The sequence below is a fragment of the Hoplias malabaricus genome, chromosome X2, assembly GCF_029633855.1.
Source record: "Hoplias malabaricus isolate fHopMal1 chromosome X2, fHopMal1.hap1, whole genome shotgun sequence".
Taxonomy (NCBI): Eukaryota; Metazoa; Chordata; class Actinopteri; order Characiformes; family Erythrinidae; genus Hoplias; species Hoplias malabaricus.
In genome coordinates, this window is record NC_089819.1 from 27,756,026 (window position 1) to 27,778,282 (window position 22,257).

The 22,257-nt window shown below is 46.7% G+C and overlaps 1 protein-coding gene across 1 annotated transcript in view; it reads left to right on the top strand.

The window, feature by feature from the left end:
- The first annotated feature begins 256 nt into the window (after positions 1-256).
- The window catches only part of LOC136677324 (protein HIRA-like), a 68,573-nt gene continuing 46,572 nt past the window's right edge, over positions 257-22,257 (top strand). The window contains exons 1-17 of the mRNA XM_066654839.1: positions 257-449; positions 2,444-2,506; positions 3,415-3,525; positions 4,238-4,328; positions 9,975-10,069; positions 10,223-10,318; positions 10,863-11,023; positions 11,536-11,703; positions 12,309-12,422; positions 12,547-12,617; positions 13,370-13,475; positions 17,010-17,225; positions 17,453-17,538; positions 17,874-18,044; positions 19,963-20,130; positions 20,965-21,157; positions 21,581-21,679. Coding sequence (XP_066510936.1) covers positions 413-449; positions 2,444-2,506; positions 3,415-3,525; positions 4,238-4,328; positions 9,975-10,069; positions 10,223-10,318; positions 10,863-11,023; positions 11,536-11,703; positions 12,309-12,422; positions 12,547-12,617; positions 13,370-13,475; positions 17,010-17,225; positions 17,453-17,538; positions 17,874-18,044; positions 19,963-20,130; positions 20,965-21,157; positions 21,581-21,679 — 2,046 coding nt within the window. The 5' untranslated portion in view covers positions 257-412. The remainder of the gene's footprint in view (positions 450-2,443; positions 2,507-3,414; positions 3,526-4,237; positions 4,329-9,974; positions 10,070-10,222; positions 10,319-10,862; positions 11,024-11,535; positions 11,704-12,308; positions 12,423-12,546; positions 12,618-13,369; positions 13,476-17,009; positions 17,226-17,452; positions 17,539-17,873; positions 18,045-19,962; positions 20,131-20,964; positions 21,158-21,580; positions 21,680-22,257) is intronic.

Sequence of the window (22,257 nt, forward strand, 5' to 3'; positions counted from 1 at the left end):
AGTACAGAGTGCTTCTGTATGTGGTCCGTATTGGTCAGTGATGCTCAGTGGTGAACATGAGCAAGGGGAAAAAGGGAGGAAAGAGGAGACAGAACAAACAGGAAAATAAAGAGAGAGAGAGAGAGAGAGAGAGAATTTGGACCAGAGCGGAACCAAAAACATCTTAAAAAAAACTGACCGCGGAACAGTTTTCCTCGCCCGTGTTTCCTGAGGGACGATAGTAACAGAGACACGTTCATGGCTGTTTGTGTGTTTGTGCGAAACAAAGCGGAGAGAAAAATACAAAATAAAAATAAATAAAAACTATAGAGAATTCGGTCGCAGCGCAGCGAATAAACCGCGGAGGAGAAAGAAAAGAGGGAGGAGAGAAAGTCAGAGGAGCGGAGAGGGAAGGTTTAACACACAGTCGGAGATGAAACTCCTCAAACCGAGCTGGGTCTCACAGAACGGTGAATATTCACATTTAAATACGAATACAAATTAAAATAAACTATTAACATGCACCAGGGACACGCCGAGAGTCTCAGAAAGCTGTAAATATTTACATAAAAATGTTTATTAAAATAATAAGAAACTCTAAACATGCACCAAGAGCCCGGGCTGAGTCTCTTTTAGCTGCAGATATTTAGCTCCATGTATTTATTAATTAAAATAAGAATAAACTCTTGCACGAACGCACAAATAAGGAGCGATGAGTCTCAGAAAACTGTAAATATTTACATAAATAAACCTCTAAACCAATAACCCGCTAAATGTCATTAATCTGCAAATATTTGTGGTTTTATTTTAATGAAAGCAGTAATACTCTACAAACATCCACCAATAACGAGGTCTGTCTCATACAACTGCAGATATTTATATTCCATTATTCATTCAATTAAAAATAAACCCTAAACATGCAACACACACTGAGTCTCAAAACTGTAAATACGAATATTTAAAGATTAATGAATATTACTCTCTACATTTTTACAGATAACTTCAGCTGGGTCTGATACAAAGATAAATATTAATGTGATTAATTGCTGATGTGAAGTTTCAAATGAATTCAAATGAATTAACTGTGGTTAATAAGAACAGCGGGCGGCATGGTGGCGCAGCAGGTAGGTGTCGAGCTCCAGGGGCCTGGAGGTTGTGGGTTCGATTCCCGCTCCTGGTGACTGTCTGTGAGGAGTGTGGTGTGTGTTCTCTCTGTGTCTGCATGGGTTTCCTACGGATGACTGTCTGTGAGGAGTGTGAGTGTCAGGGTGTGTCTCATCTCTCTGTGGTGTGTTCTCTCTGTGTCTGCATGGGTTTCCTACGGATGACTGTCTGTGAGGAGTGTGAGTGTCAGGGTGTGTCTCATCTCTCTGTGGTGTGTTCTCTCTGTGTCTGCATGGGTTTCCTCCGAGTGACTGCCTGTGAGGAGTGTGGTGTGTTCTCCCTGTGTCTGCATGGGTTTCCTCCGAGTGACTGCCTGTGAGGAGTGTGGTGTGTTCTCCCTGTGTCTGCGTGGGTTTCCTCCGGGTGACTGTCTGTGAGGAGTGTGGTGTGTTCTCCCTGTGTCTGCGTGGGTTTCCTCCGGGTGACTGTCTGTGAGGAGTGTGGTGTGTTCTCCCTGTGTCTGAGTGGGTTTCCTCCGGGTGACTGTCTGTGAGGAGTGTGGTGTGTTCTCCCTGTGTCTGCGTGGGATTCCTCTGGGTGACTCTCTGTGAGGAATGTGGTGTGTTCTCCCTGTGTCTGAGTGGGTTTCCTCCGGGTGACTGTCTGTGAGGAGTGTGGTGTGTTCTCCCTGTGTCTGCGTGGGTTTCCTCCGGGTGACTGTCTGTGAGGAGTGTGGTGTGTTCTCCCTGTGTCTGAGTGGGTTTCCTCCGGGTGACTGTCTGTGAGGAGTGTGGTGTGTTCTCCCTGTGTCTGCATGGGTTTCCTCCGAGTGACTGCCTGTGAGGAGTGTGGTGTGTTCTCCCTGTGTCTGCGTGGGTTTCCTCCGGGTGACTGTCTGTGAGGAGTGTGGTGTGTTCTCCCTGTGTCTGCGTGGGTTTCCTCCGGGTGACTGTCTGTGAGGAGTGCGGTGTGTTCTCCCTGTGTCTGAGTGGGTTTCCTCCGGGTGACTGTCTGTGAGGAGTGTGGTGTGTTCTCCCTGTGTCTGCGTGGGATTCCTCTGGGTGACTCTCTGTGAGGAGTGTGGTGTGTTCTCCCTGTGTCTGAGTGGGTTTCCTCCGGGTGACTGTCTGTGAGGAGTGTGGTGTGTTCTCCCTGTGTCTGCGTGGGTTTCCTCCGGGTGACTGTCTGTGAGGAGTGTGGTGTGTTCTCCCTGTGTCTGAGTGGGTTTCCTCCGGGTGACTGTCTGTGAGGAGTGTGAGTGTCAGGGTGTGTCTCATCTCTCTGTGATACAGAGATAACATTGACACCGGTCTCGGTAAAGCCCTCATTTAACAACATCTCTCTCTTCTCTTTTTTTCAGGTAAACCAATATTTTCAGTCGATATTCATCCAGATGGAACCAAGTTTGCCACCGGTGGCCAAGGTACTGAGCTTTACTTGTTCATCTTTACAGGAATTTCCATTAGGTTTGTTTCCAGTCGTGTTTCTGTCTGAAAACGTTTCTGCTGATGTCCGTACATTTAAACACTGTATCCTCTCGAGGGATAAGTTAATTTGTTACTGTTATCCCCTCAGACTGCAGTAGGGCTGGGCAACGTGGTCAAATTCATATCACGATATACTTCTTAATTCTCAGTACGATATAATTGTGATATTGATGTGAACAACATAAACTCCACTGAAAACCTCCCAATAACAAACACAAAAAATGACCCTGACGTCACCATCAAACATCATCCTATTGGCCGAGTGCTGAGCTCACGACAGCGCCCTCTAATGACCGTCAGTCAGTGACACGCTGTAAATGATGTGCACTGAAATATTCATCGATATTGAATTATTGTCGAGCCCTAGACTGAAGTCACTTCATAAGATTATCCTCAACTTAATATTCTTTAATTTGTACGTTGTATATCTTTTATATTTCTGTTCCTGTTTGTCGTTATTAAACGTAGTACACTCATTTAGTACGGTACTGTATTGATTGTGTATGTGTACGTTATTGTTAGCTGCTGTACGGTGATAAACAGTGACGTGGACGTGTCGTGACGTGTTGCAAATGATAAATAAACAATTGAACGTGAACTTGAACAGTTGAGGGGGTCTGTCTTTGAGCACTGCCCCTGTCTGTTCCGTGTGTTCCCTCTGTGTCTGCTGCCCCCTGGTGCCCGCCTCAAGCCCGGGTGGAATGTGAGGGAGGAAGGGCACCCAGTCGAAAACCTGTGTCTAGGGAAGTGTACGGATCATTGGCGAGTGATTCACTGTGGTGCCCTCTTATGGGAGCAGTGGACAGGGTAAGAACAACTTGTAATGTGTGTGTGTGTGTTGTAGGGGAGGACTCGGGGAAAGTCGTCATCTGGAACATGGCCCCTGTTCTCCGAGAGGAGGACGAGAAAAACGAGAACATTCCCAAAATGCTTTGCCAGATGGACAATCACTTAGGTACAGCTTCACTGTTTCTGCCGGAGATGTGTCTGTTTACTGTCTTCAGAGATCTGTACTTGTTTATTGTAAGTTTTTCTGAGTTATTAAAGAGAGTGTCCCAACAGCTCCACGTCCTTTCAGACCCACGGTCTTGAGCTGCTTCTCTCACAGTTGAAGGGTGGATCTGGATGTGCTCAGATCTGAGGTTCTCCTCGGTGTCGGAGAGGAACATTTAATGCGCTGTTTGCCGAGTGAGGACAGCTCCTTCGTGGTTGTCATCCCCATGTTTTTGTTTTTTCTTTTCTTTCCTTAGGATTGTCTTCTCTCTCGTCTCCTCAGAGATCCTCTCAGCTGTGCCCTGATTTGATTTGTGGATGTTAAAGCAGCACTATGTATTTAAGCTCCTGGGCTCCCCCTACAGTTGTAATTCACGTTTAGAGCACTCTCCTGAATTCAAGGGGAGGGGGGAGGGGGTGAAGTGAGGGGGAGGGTGGGTGGAATTACTACCCTTCTCCAAAAGTTACATAGTGCAGTTTCTTCAGTGCTGAGCCCAGGTTAGGAAAAACAGGGTCTTTATTCTCCGTGTCACAGCTCAGTGGAGCGTCACAATGGTTTTGAAGCTCTAATTTTGAAGTAAAAATACTACCTATAGTTGCTTTAAGTGAACAGATGGTGGACTCTGTTTTTAAAATGATGTACGGTGTGTTTAAAGTAACCTTGTGTCTTTCAGCGTGTGTGAACTGTGTGCGCTGGTCCAATAACGGTTTATACCTGGCCTCAGGAGGGGATGATAAACTGGTCATGGTGTGGAAAAAAGCAGCGTAAGTCTGAAACACACACACACACACACACACATATATATATATATATATATATATATATATATATATATATATATATATATATATATATATATATATATATATATATATATATATACACACATATATACAAATTGTTGCCAGATAAGAGCCAAATGCTGAGTGTATGCTGTATTTCTCTCTCCTTCTCCCCACTCTCTCTGTCTCTATCTCTTTCTCTCTCTCTCTCTCTCTCCCCCTATGTTCTCTGTATTTTTCTCTCTCTCTTTCTCTCTGTCTCTCTCTCTCCCTATGTTCTCTGCATTTTTCTCTCTCTCTTTCTCTTTCTCTCTATCTCTCTCTGTCTCTCTCCCCCTATGTTCTTTGTATTTCTCTCTCTCTCTGCGCATGCGTGGGCGTCTGAGTGAGCGGAGTGCGGTTTGTGAGAGCGACCGGATCTTTTTCGGTTTATTTACGGTTTCTAACTCTTTTTTCATTAGTTTTTTGTCTGTAGTGTGTTTGTTTGTTGTTTGGGCACAGAGGGGTGAGGGTTTTTTTCTCTAAGCCTCGGCCGGGTGTAGGGGGGGTATGGGGTGGTTCGACATTGAAGAGCTTTCTCGCCGGCATGGCGTCAAAGTGCCGGTTGGAGTGGATTGCTCGGTGGAGGAGTGTAGTTTAGCGGTGGGGGCGGTGGTGGGACATGGCGCTGTTCAGACGGCCTCTAGAATTAATGGGGCCATCGTTATGTTTTTGGATGAGGTTGAAAAGCTGAACGCACTGGTAGAAACGGGTATTGTTTTGAAAGGTACACACACAGCGGTGTTTCCCCTCGTTAATCCGGCGAGGAAAGTTATCATTAGCAACGTCCCCCCGTTTGTTAAAGACGAGATGTTACTGCGCGAGCTCTCCCGACACGGACAGATTGTTTCTACGATTTATAAAATCCCTTTAGGCTGTAAATCTCCTCTGCTGCAGCATGTCATCTCGTTCAGGAGGAGGGTGTTTATGGTTTTAAAGAATAATGATGAGGATTTAAATTTGGCCATAAAGTTTAGGATTGATAATTTTGATTATGTAGTTTATGCCACGACTGCGAATATGAAGTGTTTTGGATGTGGTTTAGAAGGACATTTGGTGAGATCTTGTCCGAATAAGGCTGCAGAGCCTCAGCCCGGACCGAGTCACGCCGAAACAGCTCCCGCCGGCGGGAATCAGCGCGAGGCCTCGGATGACGGAGAGGCGGGAAACGCGGCCGGGCTCGGGGCGAATGATGGAGAAGGACACAGTGGTCGTGAGGGTGAAGGGAATGGGGATGAGGTGCAGGCGGACAGTCAGGAGGTCACTGAGGAACAGGGGGATGTAGGAGCAGAGCAGGTGACTGAAATGGAGGTGGAAGAACAGGTGCTGAGTGAGGAAACGAAGGGGAAAGAGCCTGTGTTTAAGAGTCCGGCAAACAAGGCTAAGTCCAACAAACGCGCCCAAAAATCTAAACCAACTACACCCCCAGCGTCTTTGTCTCAGTCACAGTCTCCGTCTCCACCTCCGTCTCAGTCTCAGTCTCAGTCTCAGTCTCAGTCTCCGTCTCCTTCTCAGTCACAGTCTCAGTCTCAGTCTCCGTCTCCACCTCAGTCTCAGTCTCCGTCTCCTTCTCAGTCTCCGTCTCCACCTCCGTCTCAGTCTCAGTCTCCGTCTCCGTCTAAAAGCGGGGGTGTACAGCGTGGAGCAGGTGCGCAGGTTCCTCGATGACACCAAAGGTAAACGGAACGTCAAAGTTGAAGATTATTTTCCAAATCTGGAGCTGTTTATTAAGTCTGTGAAGGGTTTTATGAGAAATGAAGGGGAGGGGGGGATAGGGGAGCCCGAGATACATCGGCTCAAAAAATTACTGTTGAAAGTCTGCAACTAGAACGCGATGATGACGCGAAGACCTGAGCTCTGTCTCGTGGCTCTCGCGCTGAGTTGGTTGTTAGCCACTTTTTTGTTAGAAATGTGTGACGTTAAAATCTTGACACTGAATGTGAACGGGGCGAGGGACGTGAGGAAAAGAGCGGCGCTGTTCGAGCTGCTGAGGTTTAAACGGGTGGACGTTGCTATGGTACAGGAGACACACAGCGACAGGTGGAATGAGGCGGACTGGCACAGGAAGTGGGGGGGCACGGTGGTGATGGGACACGGGAGTTCCGCCACTGCTGGAGTAGCTGTGCTCTTCTCAAAGGGCTTTTTACCACAGTCTTATGTTTACGAGGAAGTGGTGGAGGGACAATACACTCTCAATGTCACCAACAGCATCAAACACTCTGTCACTGAGCTTGAGAAGGAGATAGTTTTTCTTCAGAATTTGGTGGAGTCCAGTGGGGAACAGGGCCACATCCAGACACTTCAAAATAAAAGAACATCTTTGGCAGATCTGCTGGGGGTGAGAGCGCAGGGAGCATTGATCAGATCTCGTTTCCAACACATTTCTGAGATGGATGCCCCATCAAAGTTTTTCTTCAGTCTGGAGAAAAAGAACGGACAGAGCAGGTTCATTCACTGCCTCCGCTCCGCTGATGGCCGGGAGCTGACGGACCCAGCGGAGATCAGAAGGCGGGCTGTGGGCTTTTTTTCGGAGCTGTACTCTAGTGAGTATAGAGAGGACAGGTTAATCTCACAGCAGTTCTATGACGGACTACCGCAGGTATCACCCGAACAGAACGAGGAGCTAGAGCGGGTGATAACCATGCAGGAACTACAGAGAGCATTGCAAAGCATGGCAACAGGGAAGGCTCCGGGCATCGATGGCCTCCTGGTTGAGTTTTATAAGTCTTTTTGGGACGTGGTGGGGGGGGATTTGCTGGCTGTGCTCAATGACAGCCTGGTCGGAGGACGACTGCCGTTGAGCTGCAGGAGAGCGGTCCTCGCCCTGCTGCCCAAGAAAGGCGACCTCAGCGAGGTAAAAAACTGGAGGCCTGTGAGTTTGCTGTGCGTTGATTATAAAGTCCTCTCTAAAGTCCTGGCGAATCGCCTAAAGGAGGTGATGGGGCAGGTCACACACACGGATCAGGCTTACTGCGTCCCTGGCAGATCGATCCATGATAACATCTCGCTTATTAGAGACATTTTGGAAGGGTCTGGGTCAGGGCCCCCTTTTGGGCTCCTCTCTTTAGATCAGGAAAAAGCCTTTGACAGAGTGGAGCATCAGTATTTGTGGAATACTTTTGATGCTTTTGGTTTCTCACCAGGGTTTACTTCCATGATAAAGGTGCTTTACGAGGACATTGAGAGTGTATTGAAGGTCAATGGTGGTTTGTGTGCCCCTTTCACTGTGCAGAGGGGAGTCAGACAGGGCTGTTCATTGTCGGGGATGCTGTATGCTCTGGCCATTGAGCCAATGCTCCACTATGTGAGGAGAAACCTCAGTGGAGTTGTAATGGCTGAGAACATCCCTCGGTTTTATTTAGCTGCGTATGCAGACTATGTGGTAGTAGGAGTCACTGGAGCCAGAGACATTTCTGTTTTAAACAACACTTTTAATGACTTTGCTCTGATCTCCTCTGCGAGAGTGAGCTGGGGGAAGAGTGTGGGTTTGCTGGTGGGGGACTGGGACGGTGGAGAGCCAGCTTTGCCAGAGGGACTAACTTGGTCCAAGGGTGGTTTTAAATATTTGGGGGTGTTTTTAGGAAATCAAAATACTGAAAAGAAAAATTGGGAAGGTGTGTTACAAAACGTACAGAACAGACTGAGTAAATGGAAATGGATTTTTTTTTACTTTTAGGGGGAGAACACTCATAGTCAATAATTTAATAGCGTCGTCCCTCTGGCATCGTTTGGCCGTCCTGGAACCTCCACAAGGCCTTTTAAAGGGGATTCAAGCTTTTATTGTTGATTTTATTTGGGATAAACTCCATTGGGTCAAGAGAAGTGTCCTGTATTTATCTAGAGACGAGGGGGGTCAGGGTGTCATACACCTCGAGAGCAGAAGGGCAACGTTTAGGCTTCAGTTTTTACAAAAAGTTTTATACGGTCCTGCGCAGGCCCTGTGGAGGAACGTGGCGCAAGGCTGGTGGACTGGGCCTGGAGGAGAGCGTCTTTTTAGTACACCCTGATCAACTGTCTTTTTATGGACTCCCTCTCTTTTACAGCAGTGTTTTTAAAATATGGACTTTATACAAGGTGGAAAAACAGACACCAGCAAACTCTGTCTACTGGCTTCTGAGGGAACCAGTTCTCCACGGGGCTCGACTCTCCTTGACAGACGGGAGTAACCATGGACAGTCTGAGAGGATGAGGAGCGCAGGTCTGATCACAGTGAAGGACCTAATAACATCTGCTGGAGTGGACTGTGACAAACCTGATGCTCTGGCACAGAGACTGGGGATGAGGTCCTGCAGGGTCGGTCTGCAGATACTCTGTAGGTTTCAACGGGCTCTCACCGAAGACGAAAAGAGACTGCTAAAGAACTGGGACTGTCTACAAACAGGTCAGGAAACAGAGGAGCCCTTCCCCGGTCTGTGGATCAGCCCCAGACTCCCGGCTCCTGACTCTGGGACCCCCCTGCTGAACTCTGGGGGTTTGAGCGAACTGCGTTTTGACGGTCTTTCTGCACGCGTGTTGTATAAAGGGTGTGTGAAAATATTAAATCAGACTGAACTGACCGGCCAGGTGGATACGCCCTGGCGAGCTCATTTTGGCCTCGCCAGTGACGTGAAGCCTGCCTGGAGGGCACTCTATAAACCACCATTGACCAAGTCAGCTGGGGATCTGCAGTGGAGAATTTTACATGGTATTGTCGCTGTCAATGCGTTTGTGTCCATTTTAAACCCCACTGTGTCTTCGGAGTGTCCTTTTTGCTCTTTAAGAGAAACAGTGTTCCATTGTTTTACACAGTGTTTTAGACTGAACGCCTTATTTAAGATTTTAACTTCACTTTTTCATGGTTTTGGTGAGTGTTTTAATCTTCATGTTTTTATCTGTGGTGTTCAGTACTCTCAGAAGAGAAGGAAAAAGTGTCAGTTGTTGAACTTCATTGTGGGTCAAGCCAAAAATGCCATTTATTTTAGCAGGAAGAAAAAACTGGACTCTGGGTTGAATAGTGATGTCTGTCTGATTTTTAAAGGGTTGGTGAAATCCAGAATCAGAGTGGATTTTTTGTTTTATAAAATGATGAAGAACTTGGACAGTTTTATGAATGTATGGGACTACGATGGGGCTCTGTGCACCACAGAGGGTGGTGTTTTATTTTTTTCTGACCTTTTAAAATAAGAACTGAATTTAATTCCTGATTTTTTCTTTTTGTAAAAATAGTGATTAAAGTTTGTTTAAAAACTCAAAAAAAAAAAAAAACTCTCTCTCTCCCTCCCTCCCTCTCTGAGACTCCTCCAGTTGTAGTATTACACTCTCTCTCTCTCTGTCTCTCTCCCCCTATGTTCTTTGTATTTCTCTCTCTCTCTCTCTCTCTCTCTGAGACTCCTCCAGTTGTAGTCCGGCAGTGAGCGGTCATGTGTTTTGCAGAGTGGCTTTGAAAGGAGAGGAGGGGGGACTTTTTCAGTTTTATGTATTTAATTATTTCTTTTAACTTTCAAAAACAAACTTACACTCGCTGCTTTCTACAACATCTACTGCACCTTACACACACACACACACACACACACACACACACACACACTGAGTTTGTTTGTTGTGTTGCAGCTTCATTGGTCCCAGCACAGTGTTTGGATCCAGCAGTAAACTGGCAAATGTCGAGCAGTGGAGGTGTGTGACCATCCTCAGAAACCACACAGGAGGTGAGGAGTGTGTGTGTGTCTGAAAACACCCATACACACAAGCTTTAACATTTAATGAATAGTTGTTGCTGTTCTGTTTTGCTGTGTCTTAAGGTTTGAACAAATTAGATTCTTAGATGGACAACCTTCCTAAAGTGTGTGTGTGTGTTTCAGATGTAATGGACGTGGCCTGGTCTCCTCATGACGTGTGGTTGGCCTCCTGCAGCGTGGACAACACCATTGTCATCTGGAACGCTCGCAAGTTCCCAGGTTGGTGCTCCGTCGGCTGTGGGAGGCAGATGTGAAGCTCCAGCTGTTCCCGGTAGAGGGCAGATGTTCTGCAGGGACTCGGACTCTGTCCAGTCGGATTCTAATCGCATTTGTAGGTGGTTTCCGGTCTGATCTGACCATGTGACTCAGTCTGAGGAGTTAGATTGGATGTCGTGGCTTTGTTGTTGTTTTTTTTTGTCTGTCGTGGGTGGAGCTTCTTGCCTTCCTCCCTCATTGAACTCACCCCAGCGTCGCTGTCAAATACCATCAGGGTCCGAGCACATGAGTCAGATGCCGTCACTGTAACGTGGGCCGCAGATCTTTAACATGAGAGACATGAGACGTAAAGACAGTTTCCGCTGACACCTGACCCTGCTTTAATTCTGTCTGTGTGTGTTTCCCCCCCCCCCCTCTCTCTCTCTCTCTCTCTCTCTCTCTCTCTCTCTCTCTCTCTCTCGCCCTCTTTTCTCTCTCTCTCTCTCGCTCTCTCTCTCTTTCTCTCTCTCGCACTCTTTTCTCTCTCTCTCTCTCTCTGTGTGTGTAGAGATTGTGGCGACTCTGAAGGGACACACCGGTCTGGTGAAGGGGTTAACCTGGGACCCTGTGGGGAAGTACATTGCGTCTCAGGCTGATGACCACAGTCTGAAAGTGTGGAGGACTATGGACTGGCAGCTGGACACAAACATCACCAAACCCTTCAACGAGGTCAGAACTGTCTCCTCAGTGAGGGTCCCGGCTCGGGCTGGGTTCAGGAGGTTCACTCATTCACTCATTCACTTTACCAGCCTCACTGAATTATGGGATAGACCATGCCATTGTTGACCTCTACTAGTGTAAGGCTCTGTAACGAGTGCTGTTTCTCACTGAGAATTTAAAGTACACTTTGTAAAAATATAATGCAGAGAGATTCAGAACACTGCTTATTAATTTATTTTGTTTATCTCTCTTAGTTTATTTATTTATCTCTCTCTCTTTCTCTCTCTGGGTCTCTCTCTCTCTGTCTCTCTGTCTCTCTCTCTCTCTCTCTCTCTCTCTGGGTCTCTCTCTCTGGGTCTCTCTCTCTCTCTGTCTCTGTGTCTCTCTCTCTCTCTCTCTCTCTCTCTCTCTCTCTCTCTGGGTCTCTCTCTCTCTCTCTCTCTGGGTCTCTCTCTCTCTCTCTCTCTCTCTCTCTGGGTCTCTCTCTCTCTGTCTGTCTGTCTCTCTCTCTCTCTCTGCAGTGTGGAGGCACCACCCATGTTCTTCGTTTGAGCTGGTCTCCTGATGGTCAGTATTTGGTCTCTGCTCACGCCATGAATAACTCCGGCCCCACGGCTCAGATCATAGAGAGAGACGGCTGGAAGACCAACATGGACTTTGTGGGACACCGTAAAGCCGTCACTGTGGTGGTCCGTAAATAATACTCCACATAAACACCCACACATTTAATAAAGTGTTGAACACAGAGAGGATTTCAGATCTGTTTCCACTTCAGGAGTCTCCTGACTCTCCTAACTCCCCTTCTCTCTCTCTCTCCTTCTCTCACTTGCTCCCCTTCTCTCTCTCTCTCTCTCTCTCTCTCTCTCTCTCTCTCTCTTCTCTTTCTCTTCCCTTCCCTCTCTCTCTCTCTCTGTCTCTTTCTCTTCCCTCTCTCTCTCTGTCTCATTCTCTCTCTCTCCCCTACCCTCTCTCTCTCTTTCTTTTCCTGTTTGTTCTGTCTCCTCTTTTCTCCCTTCTTCCCCTTCTCCTTCTGTTTCTCTTTTCTCTCACCTCTTCATATTCACTGTCTTTACACCTGTCTTTCTGTTCTCATTCTCCTCCATTTATTCTCTCTCTCTCTCACTCTCTCTGTCTCTCACTGTGTTTATTTCTCTCTGTGTCTCTCTACCCATTGTTTTCTGTTCTGTCTGTCTGTCTCTCAGAACGTGATTCCTGAATACTTAATAACAGTGATGAGGTCTCACTGCAGCGTCCCCATAGCTTTATCTCTCCCCTGTTTTCTCCTCCTCTGTAGAAGTTTAACCCGAAGATATTTAAGAAGAAGCAGCGTAACGGCAGCGCCCCGAAGCCCAGCTGTCCATACTGCTGCTGCGCCGTGGGCAGTAAAGACCGCTCCCTCTCTGTCTGGGTGAGGACCGCCTCCTTTAGTCTGTGGTGGGGTTCAGTACATCACTGCGGTTAAAAACATTAAATACGTGCCGCACAAATCTGAGGAACATGACTCACGAATGAATGTTTTCTCTGTGTTTTAGCTCACCTCCCTGAAGCGCCCTCTAGTGGTCATTCATGATTTGTTTGATAAGTCCATCATGGATATTACATGGTAAGAGGTTCATTACTCTGTGTGTGTGTGTGTGTTATATTTTGGTGATACGTTTCCAAAAAAGTTATTTGAAAATGTAAGCTTCATTTACAAGAACTGTGTGATAATTCTCTTAAAGATTTATTTAATGACAAAAGCACAGCGTTTACAAAGTTCCCCCTGAACAACTTTTACTTTTTACTTAATTTATCTTTTAATTTAACCTTTAATTTAACCTTTAATTTAACCAGTGAAGTCATTCACAACATTTCCTTATTGACAATAAAAGCCCGACAAGTGGCAGAAGCTGCCTGAGGGAAAGGGAGACAAAGACGAGAGAAGAGTTTTGTAAAAGAGAGAAAAGAAGCATCCGTCAAAGGGTCAGTCGCTGCAGCGGAGAGGTGACGTGGTCTCCACTTTGGGCCGAACTTTGTGAGAGAATCAAACAGTTCATTTTCTATTGTTCTTAACACTCTGGAAGATTCAGAAACTCCGGAGAACTCTCAGTCCGTGTCGGACGAGGTCGGACACCACCTTCCAGCCCTCAGACGGCTCTGCAGTCAAAGAATGAATACACATCGTATGTGATGATGTACTATGTATAAACACTAGTGCTGGAGTTTAATTTCATTAACTGCTTTACAGAAAGCTACTTTTATTTTGAAATTGCTGTATGAGTGTGTTGTAGTTCGTCTAAGAGTCTGTAAAGGTGAAAAATGATCACAGTAACCCTCACAGAAATGATGTGTGTGTGTGTGTATTTGTTGTTCTAGGACTCTGAATGGTCTGGGAATGCTGGTTTGCTCCATGGACGGAACAGTGGCGTTCCTGGACTTCTCTCAGGACGAGCTGGGAGACCCTCTCAATGAAGAGGAGAAGGTATTTCTTTAATAAGATCCTTTACTGCACTCTCTTCACTCACTCACTCACTCACTACTTCACTCACTCGCCATCTCACTCTCTTCACTCACTCACTCACCACCTCACTCACTCACTCACTCACTCTCTTCACTCACTCACTCACTCGCCATCTCACTCTCTTCACTCACTCACTCACTCGCCACCTCACTCACTCACTCGCCATCTCACTCTCTTCACTCACTCACTCACCACCTCACTCACTCACCACCTCACTCTCTTCACTCACTCTCTTCACTCACTCACTCGCCATCTCACTCTCTTCACTCACTCACTCACCACCTCACTCACTCGCCATCTCACTCTCTTCACTCACTCACTCACCACCTCACTCACTCGCCATCTCACTCTCTTCACTCACTCACTCACTCACCACCTCACTCACTCGCCATCTCACTCTCTTCACTCACTCTCTTCACTCACTCACTCGCCATCTCACTCTCTTCACTCACTCACTCGCCATCTCACTCTCTTCACTCTGCCCTGAACTCACTGAACTTGTTAGAGGACAGAATACAAACCTGGAACGTTAACCCCGCTCTGTGCCCACTTCATTCCATCAACTCCTCAGTGTGAGTGTCCCTTTTGTGCTGTGGTGTAAGGAGCCGCTCTTATAACAAACAAAGAAAATACAACCCTTAGAAGGATATTTAAACATAAGAATATCGTTAAATCCGAATAATCTGAACTTAACGGAACAACTGTGTTATTAACAGCACAGAGGGGGTACATTTTCTTGAGTAAGATTCAGATGTTTTTCCCCCCTCCATTTTTTAATTAATGTAACAATGTCCTACATTCAGTGTCTCGAGTAACCTTTAATCTGATGCCCCCTTTATTCATAAAGCAGTCAAACGTTGCTATTATCCACTGCACCACTCCACACTCTGCGTTTGAACAAGTTCCTTGATGCTGCACACCTCCAGGCGGAGTCTTTTCTCAGAGACTGAGTTTGTGGTTTTCAGTGCATCAGCACGTGGGTGATTATCTGAGATACAGTCATCAGTTCGGAGAAAAATAGAGTTATCAGTTCCATCAGACGTCACCAATGTTGCACCAGGAAGTGTCCTCTGAGGAAGGAGTGGGGCTGGGGAGGAGCAGAATAACAGTAACACACTACACCTCTGTTTTTAAAACGAGGACAGGTTTCTGTTCTGTGTCTAAGTCACATACGAAGCAAAGAGAGGCCTTTCATGTGCGTTTGACAGAGCCACAGACAGGGGGCGCTGTGGGATTTCACCGACTGTCGATGTCACACCCTGAAACAGGTGGGGGATAAAAACACAAGCCCAGGACCCAGCGCAGTTGTGAATTTAGTGCTGACTTTGACTTTGAAAACAGAAGACACTTGGGTTGACTCAGTCAGCTCTTAACGCGTGTGATTTGAGCCTCAGTCGCTGGAACACGGTCTGCGCTGCGGTCTGTAGTGTGTTAACGTACTTATTTAAGCTCACAGCTACACTTTTAAACAGTGCAGAGCAGCCTTATTTGGCTTATTTTTGAACTTTTCTGTTTCTCCAGCAGCATTTGGTAGACATTGCTCTCTCAGACATGAGTAGTTCCCCTGGAGGTGTGTTGGTGTGCGCTGTCGGACTAAACAGCACAGTGCAGCTCATTGTAAACACTCTTTAAACCTTTCACTCGACTCCCCGGCTCCTTACACAGCCTGCTCTATATCCCCATTAAAAATGTTTACTTCCCAATAAAAGTTTCTCCTTCGTACCGTAGTCCAGGAGGTACACTCCCTTATAACAGACTGTGCAACTAAATATGATGCAGCTGTCACAAGGATAAACAAACAGAGGAATGCACTTTACACATGTGAAACATGACAGGTGATGTTCACGATTGTAATCACAAACACGGTTTACAAACATTCAGATAATGTTCCCTTACCATTTGCTGCTCTCTTTAGTCAGTGAACGACTACAAAAACAAAGTGGCTCGGTCAGACGCTAGGCTTTCTCTCTCTCTCTCTCTCTCTCTCTAACACTCTCACTCACACATTCTCTCTCACACTCTTTCTCTCACTCTCTCTCTCTCTCTCTCTAACACTCTCACTCACACATTCTCTCTCACACTCTCTCTCTCTCTCTCTCTCTCTCTCTCTCTCTCTCTCTAACACTCTCACTCACACATTCTCTCTCACACTCTCTCTCTCTAACACTCTCACTCACACTCTTTCTTTCTCTCGCTCTCTCTCTAACACTCTCTCACTCTTTCTCTCTCACTCTCTCTCTCTAACACTCTCACTCACACATTCTCTCTCACACTCTCTCTCTCTCTCTCTCTCTCTCACACTCTCACTCACACATTCTCTCTCACACTCTCTCTCTCTAACACTCTCACTCACACTCTTTCTTTCTCTCGCTCTCTCTCTAACACTCTCTCACTCTTTCTCTCTCACTCTCTCTCTCTCTCTCCTCGTGGCAGAGAAACTGCAAAATGAGAATCCTCTAAATGTTGAAAGTCATGAAATAAGAGGAGGATAATGCTCTATTTCTGCTCAAATAGTGGTTAACATTGACATCTTTGCTGTTTCAAATTGTTTGTCCGGACCCACTCTAAATTCAGGAGAGCGCTATCTGCATGAAAGTAAATACAGAGTGAAAGTGCTACAAAACTAAACAGCTCGAGTTACACTTTCTTTACAAGTTTCTGTGGGAATTCAAACAGCTTGTGGGAGAGCAGGGTGTAACCAGGGAGCTGGGTATCAGGATGGTGTGTCCATTAAAACAATGTCTGTAAGTGAAACGGAGCATACAGCGTTACGTACCGAGGCACAATAGACAACACCAAGACATGGCGATGAGATACAAAGAATGAAGACACTTGCACATCCATAAAAACATACACCAAACAGTCCTTAGTCCACGTTACAGACTTCGGCCATGTGCAAACAACAGTACATTTCTCCTCAAACACATCGTTCTCCCTTGAAAGACGCGGGGCTTCTAAACGTAAACAAACCAGAGAGCACTGCAGTTACCCCCACAGTCGGAGACTGTGCCTTTAACAGCCTCTTCCACAGTGGGGATTTTACAAATCAAACAAAAGATCTGCATTAATACTGAGATAAAACAGTGTCTGAGCCTGAGTGTGATAGCTGTATGTTTGGCGTTCACTGTGTGTATTATGTACGATCCATGGAGTTTTATACCTATTTTTGGAATTTGATTTATTTGTGGTGATTTAATTTGGGGGGCGTACTGTCACTTTAAGGCCCTGCAGCTTCAGGCTTAGGCTTGTTGAATCTGTGTCCTCTGGCGGTGTCAAAATGAAGAGAGGAGAACAACCCGTTTTTCGTGCCAATAATAAAGCCATAAATGTTCCTGATCTGAGAACACACATTGCCGCCATATCCTCAGTGTTGTCCACAGATAGTTCATAACAAAGTCAGTCCGCAAAAGTACAACACAAACCTGAATCTCCCTGGGTTTACCTTCGTCTGAACTGTGGTGATGGCTAAGTGTGCTCCGTTTCTCCTGCCTGCAGAACGTCATTCACCAGAACATATACGGAAAGAGCCTGGCCATCACCATGGAGACACAGCTCTCCTCCACCATCATCGAGAACCCCGAGATGCTGAAGTACCAGCAGGAGAAATCAAGGACCCAAACCTCCATCGGTGCCCAGGGAGCCGGCCTGGAGAGCCAAACACCAAAACTCACCAACGTGGTCAACGGAGAGTCCCTGGAGGACATCCGCAAGGTCAGGGGTTAAATGAAAAGTGAATTTCACAATATTTTCCCAGTAACCTCACTATGTTTACAATAACTCAGCGTATATTCACCATTTCATTATCAGAATAACCTCACAACATGTTCACCACATCACTACGGCGATCACAGCATCACAATGAGCTCATGCTGTGGTCACCACAACGTCTCCACCTGTTGTTCCATTGTTCTTTAATGTATTTGCTCTGTTTTGTGAAGAATCTGCTGAAGAAGCAGGTGGAGACTCGGACGGCAGATGGACGGAGGAGGATCACTCCACTCTGCATCGCGCAACTGGACACAGGGTAATACACACTCACTACTCCACATTCACTAACACACACTTAGCTCGGGGTCCTCTTCATTCGCACAAGAGCCTTTGGCCATGTGCTCAATGTTTCTGTGGAGGGGATGGCTGACCAGCTTTGTTTTTGAAGCCTCTGCACATTATTTGTGGAGGAGGGTGGGGGTGTGTTCACTGCCACTGATGGAATAAAGGCAGAGGCCAGATTTCGTTGTACTGCTGTGAAATGAACAGACTGTACTGACAATAAAAAAGACCGTTGTCGTTCTCTCTGCGCTGTTTGTCTTGTTTCCCATGCAAGATATTTATGTATATTGTGTGTGTGTGTGTGTGTAGGGATTTTTCCCCTGCTCTATTTAACAGTGTACCTATCCTGCCTGGTTCCTCGACTGCACCCCAGCTGACCCCGCAGCTCTCTTCAGACTCAAACACAGCAAATTCAGGCTGTCTCCGAGCCAATCAGGAGGCAGCAACGTCACCCACCAAAAACGCAGAGGACAAAGACAGGTAGAGCTCCCCCTGCACTTCTGGAGACACAAGGGCCTCTGTTAGACTTTGGACTTCTGTGCCAGAGTTTCAATTAAATCACTCAAATCTTATGTCTATGTAGCGCTTTACATCATTCAAGGTTCAGGGCTTTAGAGACTGACACACATTATTATGAGAATGGGTGATTAAATCCCCTCCCACTCATTGATCATTCATTCATTCATTCATTCGTTATCTGTAACCGCTTATCCAGTTCAGGGTCGCGGTGGGTCCAGAGCCATCATTGTGTCCATCATTGTGCGCCTGGAGGGGGCACCAGTCCTTCACAGGGTGACACACATGTTCACTCACACCTACAGACACTTTTGAGTCGCCAATCCACCTACCAACGTGTGTTTTTGGAGCGTGGCCCACGCAGACACAGAGAGAACACACCACACTCCTCACAGACAGTCACCCGGAGGAAACCCACGCAGACACAGGGAGAACACACCACACTCCTCACAGACAGTCACCCGGAGGAAACCCACGCAGACCAGAGAGAACACACCACACTCCTCACAGACAGTCACCCGGAGGAAACCCCACGCAGACACAGAGAGAACACACCACACTCCTCACAGACAGTCACCCGGAGGAAACCCATGCAGACACAGGGAGAACACACCACACTCCTCACAGACAGTCACCTGGAGGAAACCCACGCAGACACAGGGAGAACACACCACACTCTTACAGACAGTCACCCGGAGGAAACCCACGCAGACACAGAGAGAACACACCACACTCCTCACAGACAGTCACCCGGAGGAAACCCACGCAGACACAGAGAGAACACACCACACTCCTCACAGACAGTCACCCGGAGGAAACCCACGCAGACACAGAGAGAACACACCACACTCCTCACAGACAGTCACCCGGAGGAAACCCACGCAGACACAGGGAGAACACACCACACTCCTCACAGACAGTCACCCGGAGGAAACCCACGCAGACACAGAGAGAACATACCACACTCCTCACAGACAGTCACCCTGAGGAAACCCACGCAGACACAGGGAGAACACACCACACTCCTCACAGACAGTCACCCGGAGGAAACCCACGCAGACACAGAGAGAACACACCACACTCCTCACAGACAGTCACCCTGAGGAAACCCACGCAGACACAGGGAGAACACACCACACTCCTCACAGACAGTCACCCTGAGGAAACCCACGCAGACACAGAGAGAACACACCACACTCCTAACAGACAGTCACCTGGAGGAAACCCACGCAGACACAGAGAGAACACACCACACTTCTCGCAGACAGTCACCCGGAGAAAACCCACGCAGACACAGAGAGAACACACCACACTCCTCACAGACAGTCACCCAGAGCGGGAATCAAACCCACAATCTCCAGGTCCATGGAGCTGTGTGACTGCGACACCTACCTGCTGCTCCACCGTGCTGCCCCTCACTCATTGATCAACCCTTAAAAAAAATGAATCTCTGTTCAGAGTTACAGATGTAGAAGATTATTCCGCCTTCGAAAATTCCACTTTAAAAGTGTTGTGGATGTAACACTACACCTTCACGGTCTTCGTTCAGTTTGCGCAGATCTATGAACATGCAAGTTCCTGCCTTTACCTCCACACACCCATCTGCCACTCACAACTAGAAAGCCGTTGGTGGGATTGGTTCTTTAGGTGTGTGAGGTATGAAACCTCGTCTGTCCCAGTCTGTCTCTGAGACTGTGTTTGGAGGATAAGCCACGTGGCATAACCTTTATTCTCTTACACCTTCTAGCATAAACACCACACACACACACACACACACAGATATATTATTATAAGAGATGTAGACAATAAATTAATGGTAATATTGATGTTGACTCTATGGGACACTGATTAGAAACGGTGTGTTGTGTTTCTTGATCTTCAGTGGAGCTCCAGCCTTAAACTCGACTGCTCTGAAGCCCAATCTTCTCCTGACCTCTGCTTCTAAGATCGAGCCGATGAAAGCCCTGGACTCGAGATTCACAGAAAGGTCGAAGGTCACGCCTGCAGTCACCAGCTCACCTGCAAACATGGCCGTTTCCTCCATAGACAGGTAATCAGGGTTGGGGAGGGTGCAGTGGTCAGACAAAGCAAAGTGTCTGACGTGTTGTCTCCACCTACTATTGTGCAGTTGGATGAGAATCATCTGAACACAGGAGGTGTCCTTTACATCGCGTACAGCTTCATCACACAGTAGCAGTGCTCTAATGGAGTCCTGTCTGAGTCCTGTCTCTAGAATCGGAGCAGTTTAACATCATCAGGAACCGCCATAACAATAATCTCCTCATGTTCTCTCTCTCTCCCTCTCCCCCCCCACTACCCCCCATTCTCCAAAATCTTGAGAATCTTTCTTATTCTTGATATTTCTCTCTCTCTCTCTCTGCATCTCTCTTTTTCTCTCACGTTTCTCTTTTCTCTCTCCAAATTCTCTTTATTTCTCTCTAATTCTCTCTCCCCCACTCCCCATTATTTGTATTTCTCTCTCATTTGCTATTTCTTTTTTCTCTCTCTCCCTTCACACCATGCCCTCATTCTCTTTCTCTCACCTTTTTTTATTCTCTCTCTCTCCCTCTCATCTTCTCTCTTTCTTTCTCCATCTCTTTCTCTTTCTCTCACATTTCTATTATCTCTCTCCAAATTCTGTCTTGTTCTCCCCCCCACTCCCCATTATTTCTCTTTTCTCTTTCTCTCTCATTCGCTATTTCTTTTTTCTCGCTCTCCCTTCACACCATGCCCTCATTTTCTCTTTATCTCTCACCCATTTTATTTGTTCTCTCTCTCTCTTATTTCCCTTTTCTCTCTCCAAATTCTCTTTCTTGTTCTCCCTATTTCTCTCTCCCCCACTCCCCATTATTTTTCTTTTCTCTCTCTCTCTCCCCTCCCTCAGGATGAAGGAGAACAGTGTTGTGAAGATTAAAGATGAGACGAGTAGTGACAGTGAAGACAAATTGCAGAAAGCGCCCCCTCTGGTCAAACGCAAGCCAGATATGGAGGGAATGGAAGTGGTGGAGAAGAGGAAGAAAGGGAGACCCAGAAAAGACACAAAAATGATGATGACTTTGCCGCAGTCTTATTCACAGGTACACGGCGCCCAGCACCGACATGGGGCCGGACTCGCATCACAATATGTTTCTTAATTTCAGTCGATACGGTTTAACTGCGATATCGATAGGAACAGTTTAAAAGCCACAGAGGAACTGCAAACAAAATAAAACAAGAAACATGACATTTTAGCACGGCCTCCTCATGTGGGGCGACACGCTCTGGAGCAGAAACTGATTTAAGAACTACGAACTAATGTAGTACTTCATCTGACGTGAGTTCAAAGATAAAAACATTAAAGCCATAAACACAGTTTGCTGCTTTCCTGTTGGCTTTTGTGTAATAAATGTCTTATGAATCACCTCTGGGTTTGTTTAATGTGTGAAAGTGTCCAGCCCCGCGTCCGAGTGTTGGAAACGATAAACAACCACCTTATAGTTTTGTTTTTTGTTTTGTCTCAGACTCCAGTCTCAGTGGAGAAGGACGCAGCGAGAATCCCCACCCCTTCAGCAACGATAAAACTTCACACTCCTTCACTACAGAAATCATTCAGCACACAGGTACACACACACACACACACTACAGAAATCATTCAGCACACAGGTACACACACACTACAGAAATCATTCAGCACACAGGTACACACACACACACACACACACACACACTACAGAAATCATTCAGCACACAGGTTCACACACACTACAGAAATCATTCAGCACACAGGTTCACACACACACACACACACACACTACAGAAATCATTCAGCACACAGGTACACACACACACACACACTACAGAACTCATTCAGCACACAGGTACACACACACACACACACACACACACACACTACAGAACTCATTCAGCACACAGGTACACACACACAAACACACACACACACACTACAGAAATCATTCAGCACACAGGTATACACACACACACACACACACTACAGAACTCATTCAGCACACAGGTACACACACACAAACACACACACACACTACAGAAATCATTCAGCACACAGGTATACACACACACACACACACACTACAGAACTCATTCAGCACACAGGTATACACACACACACACACACTACAGAACTCATTCAGCACACAGGTACACACACACACACACTACA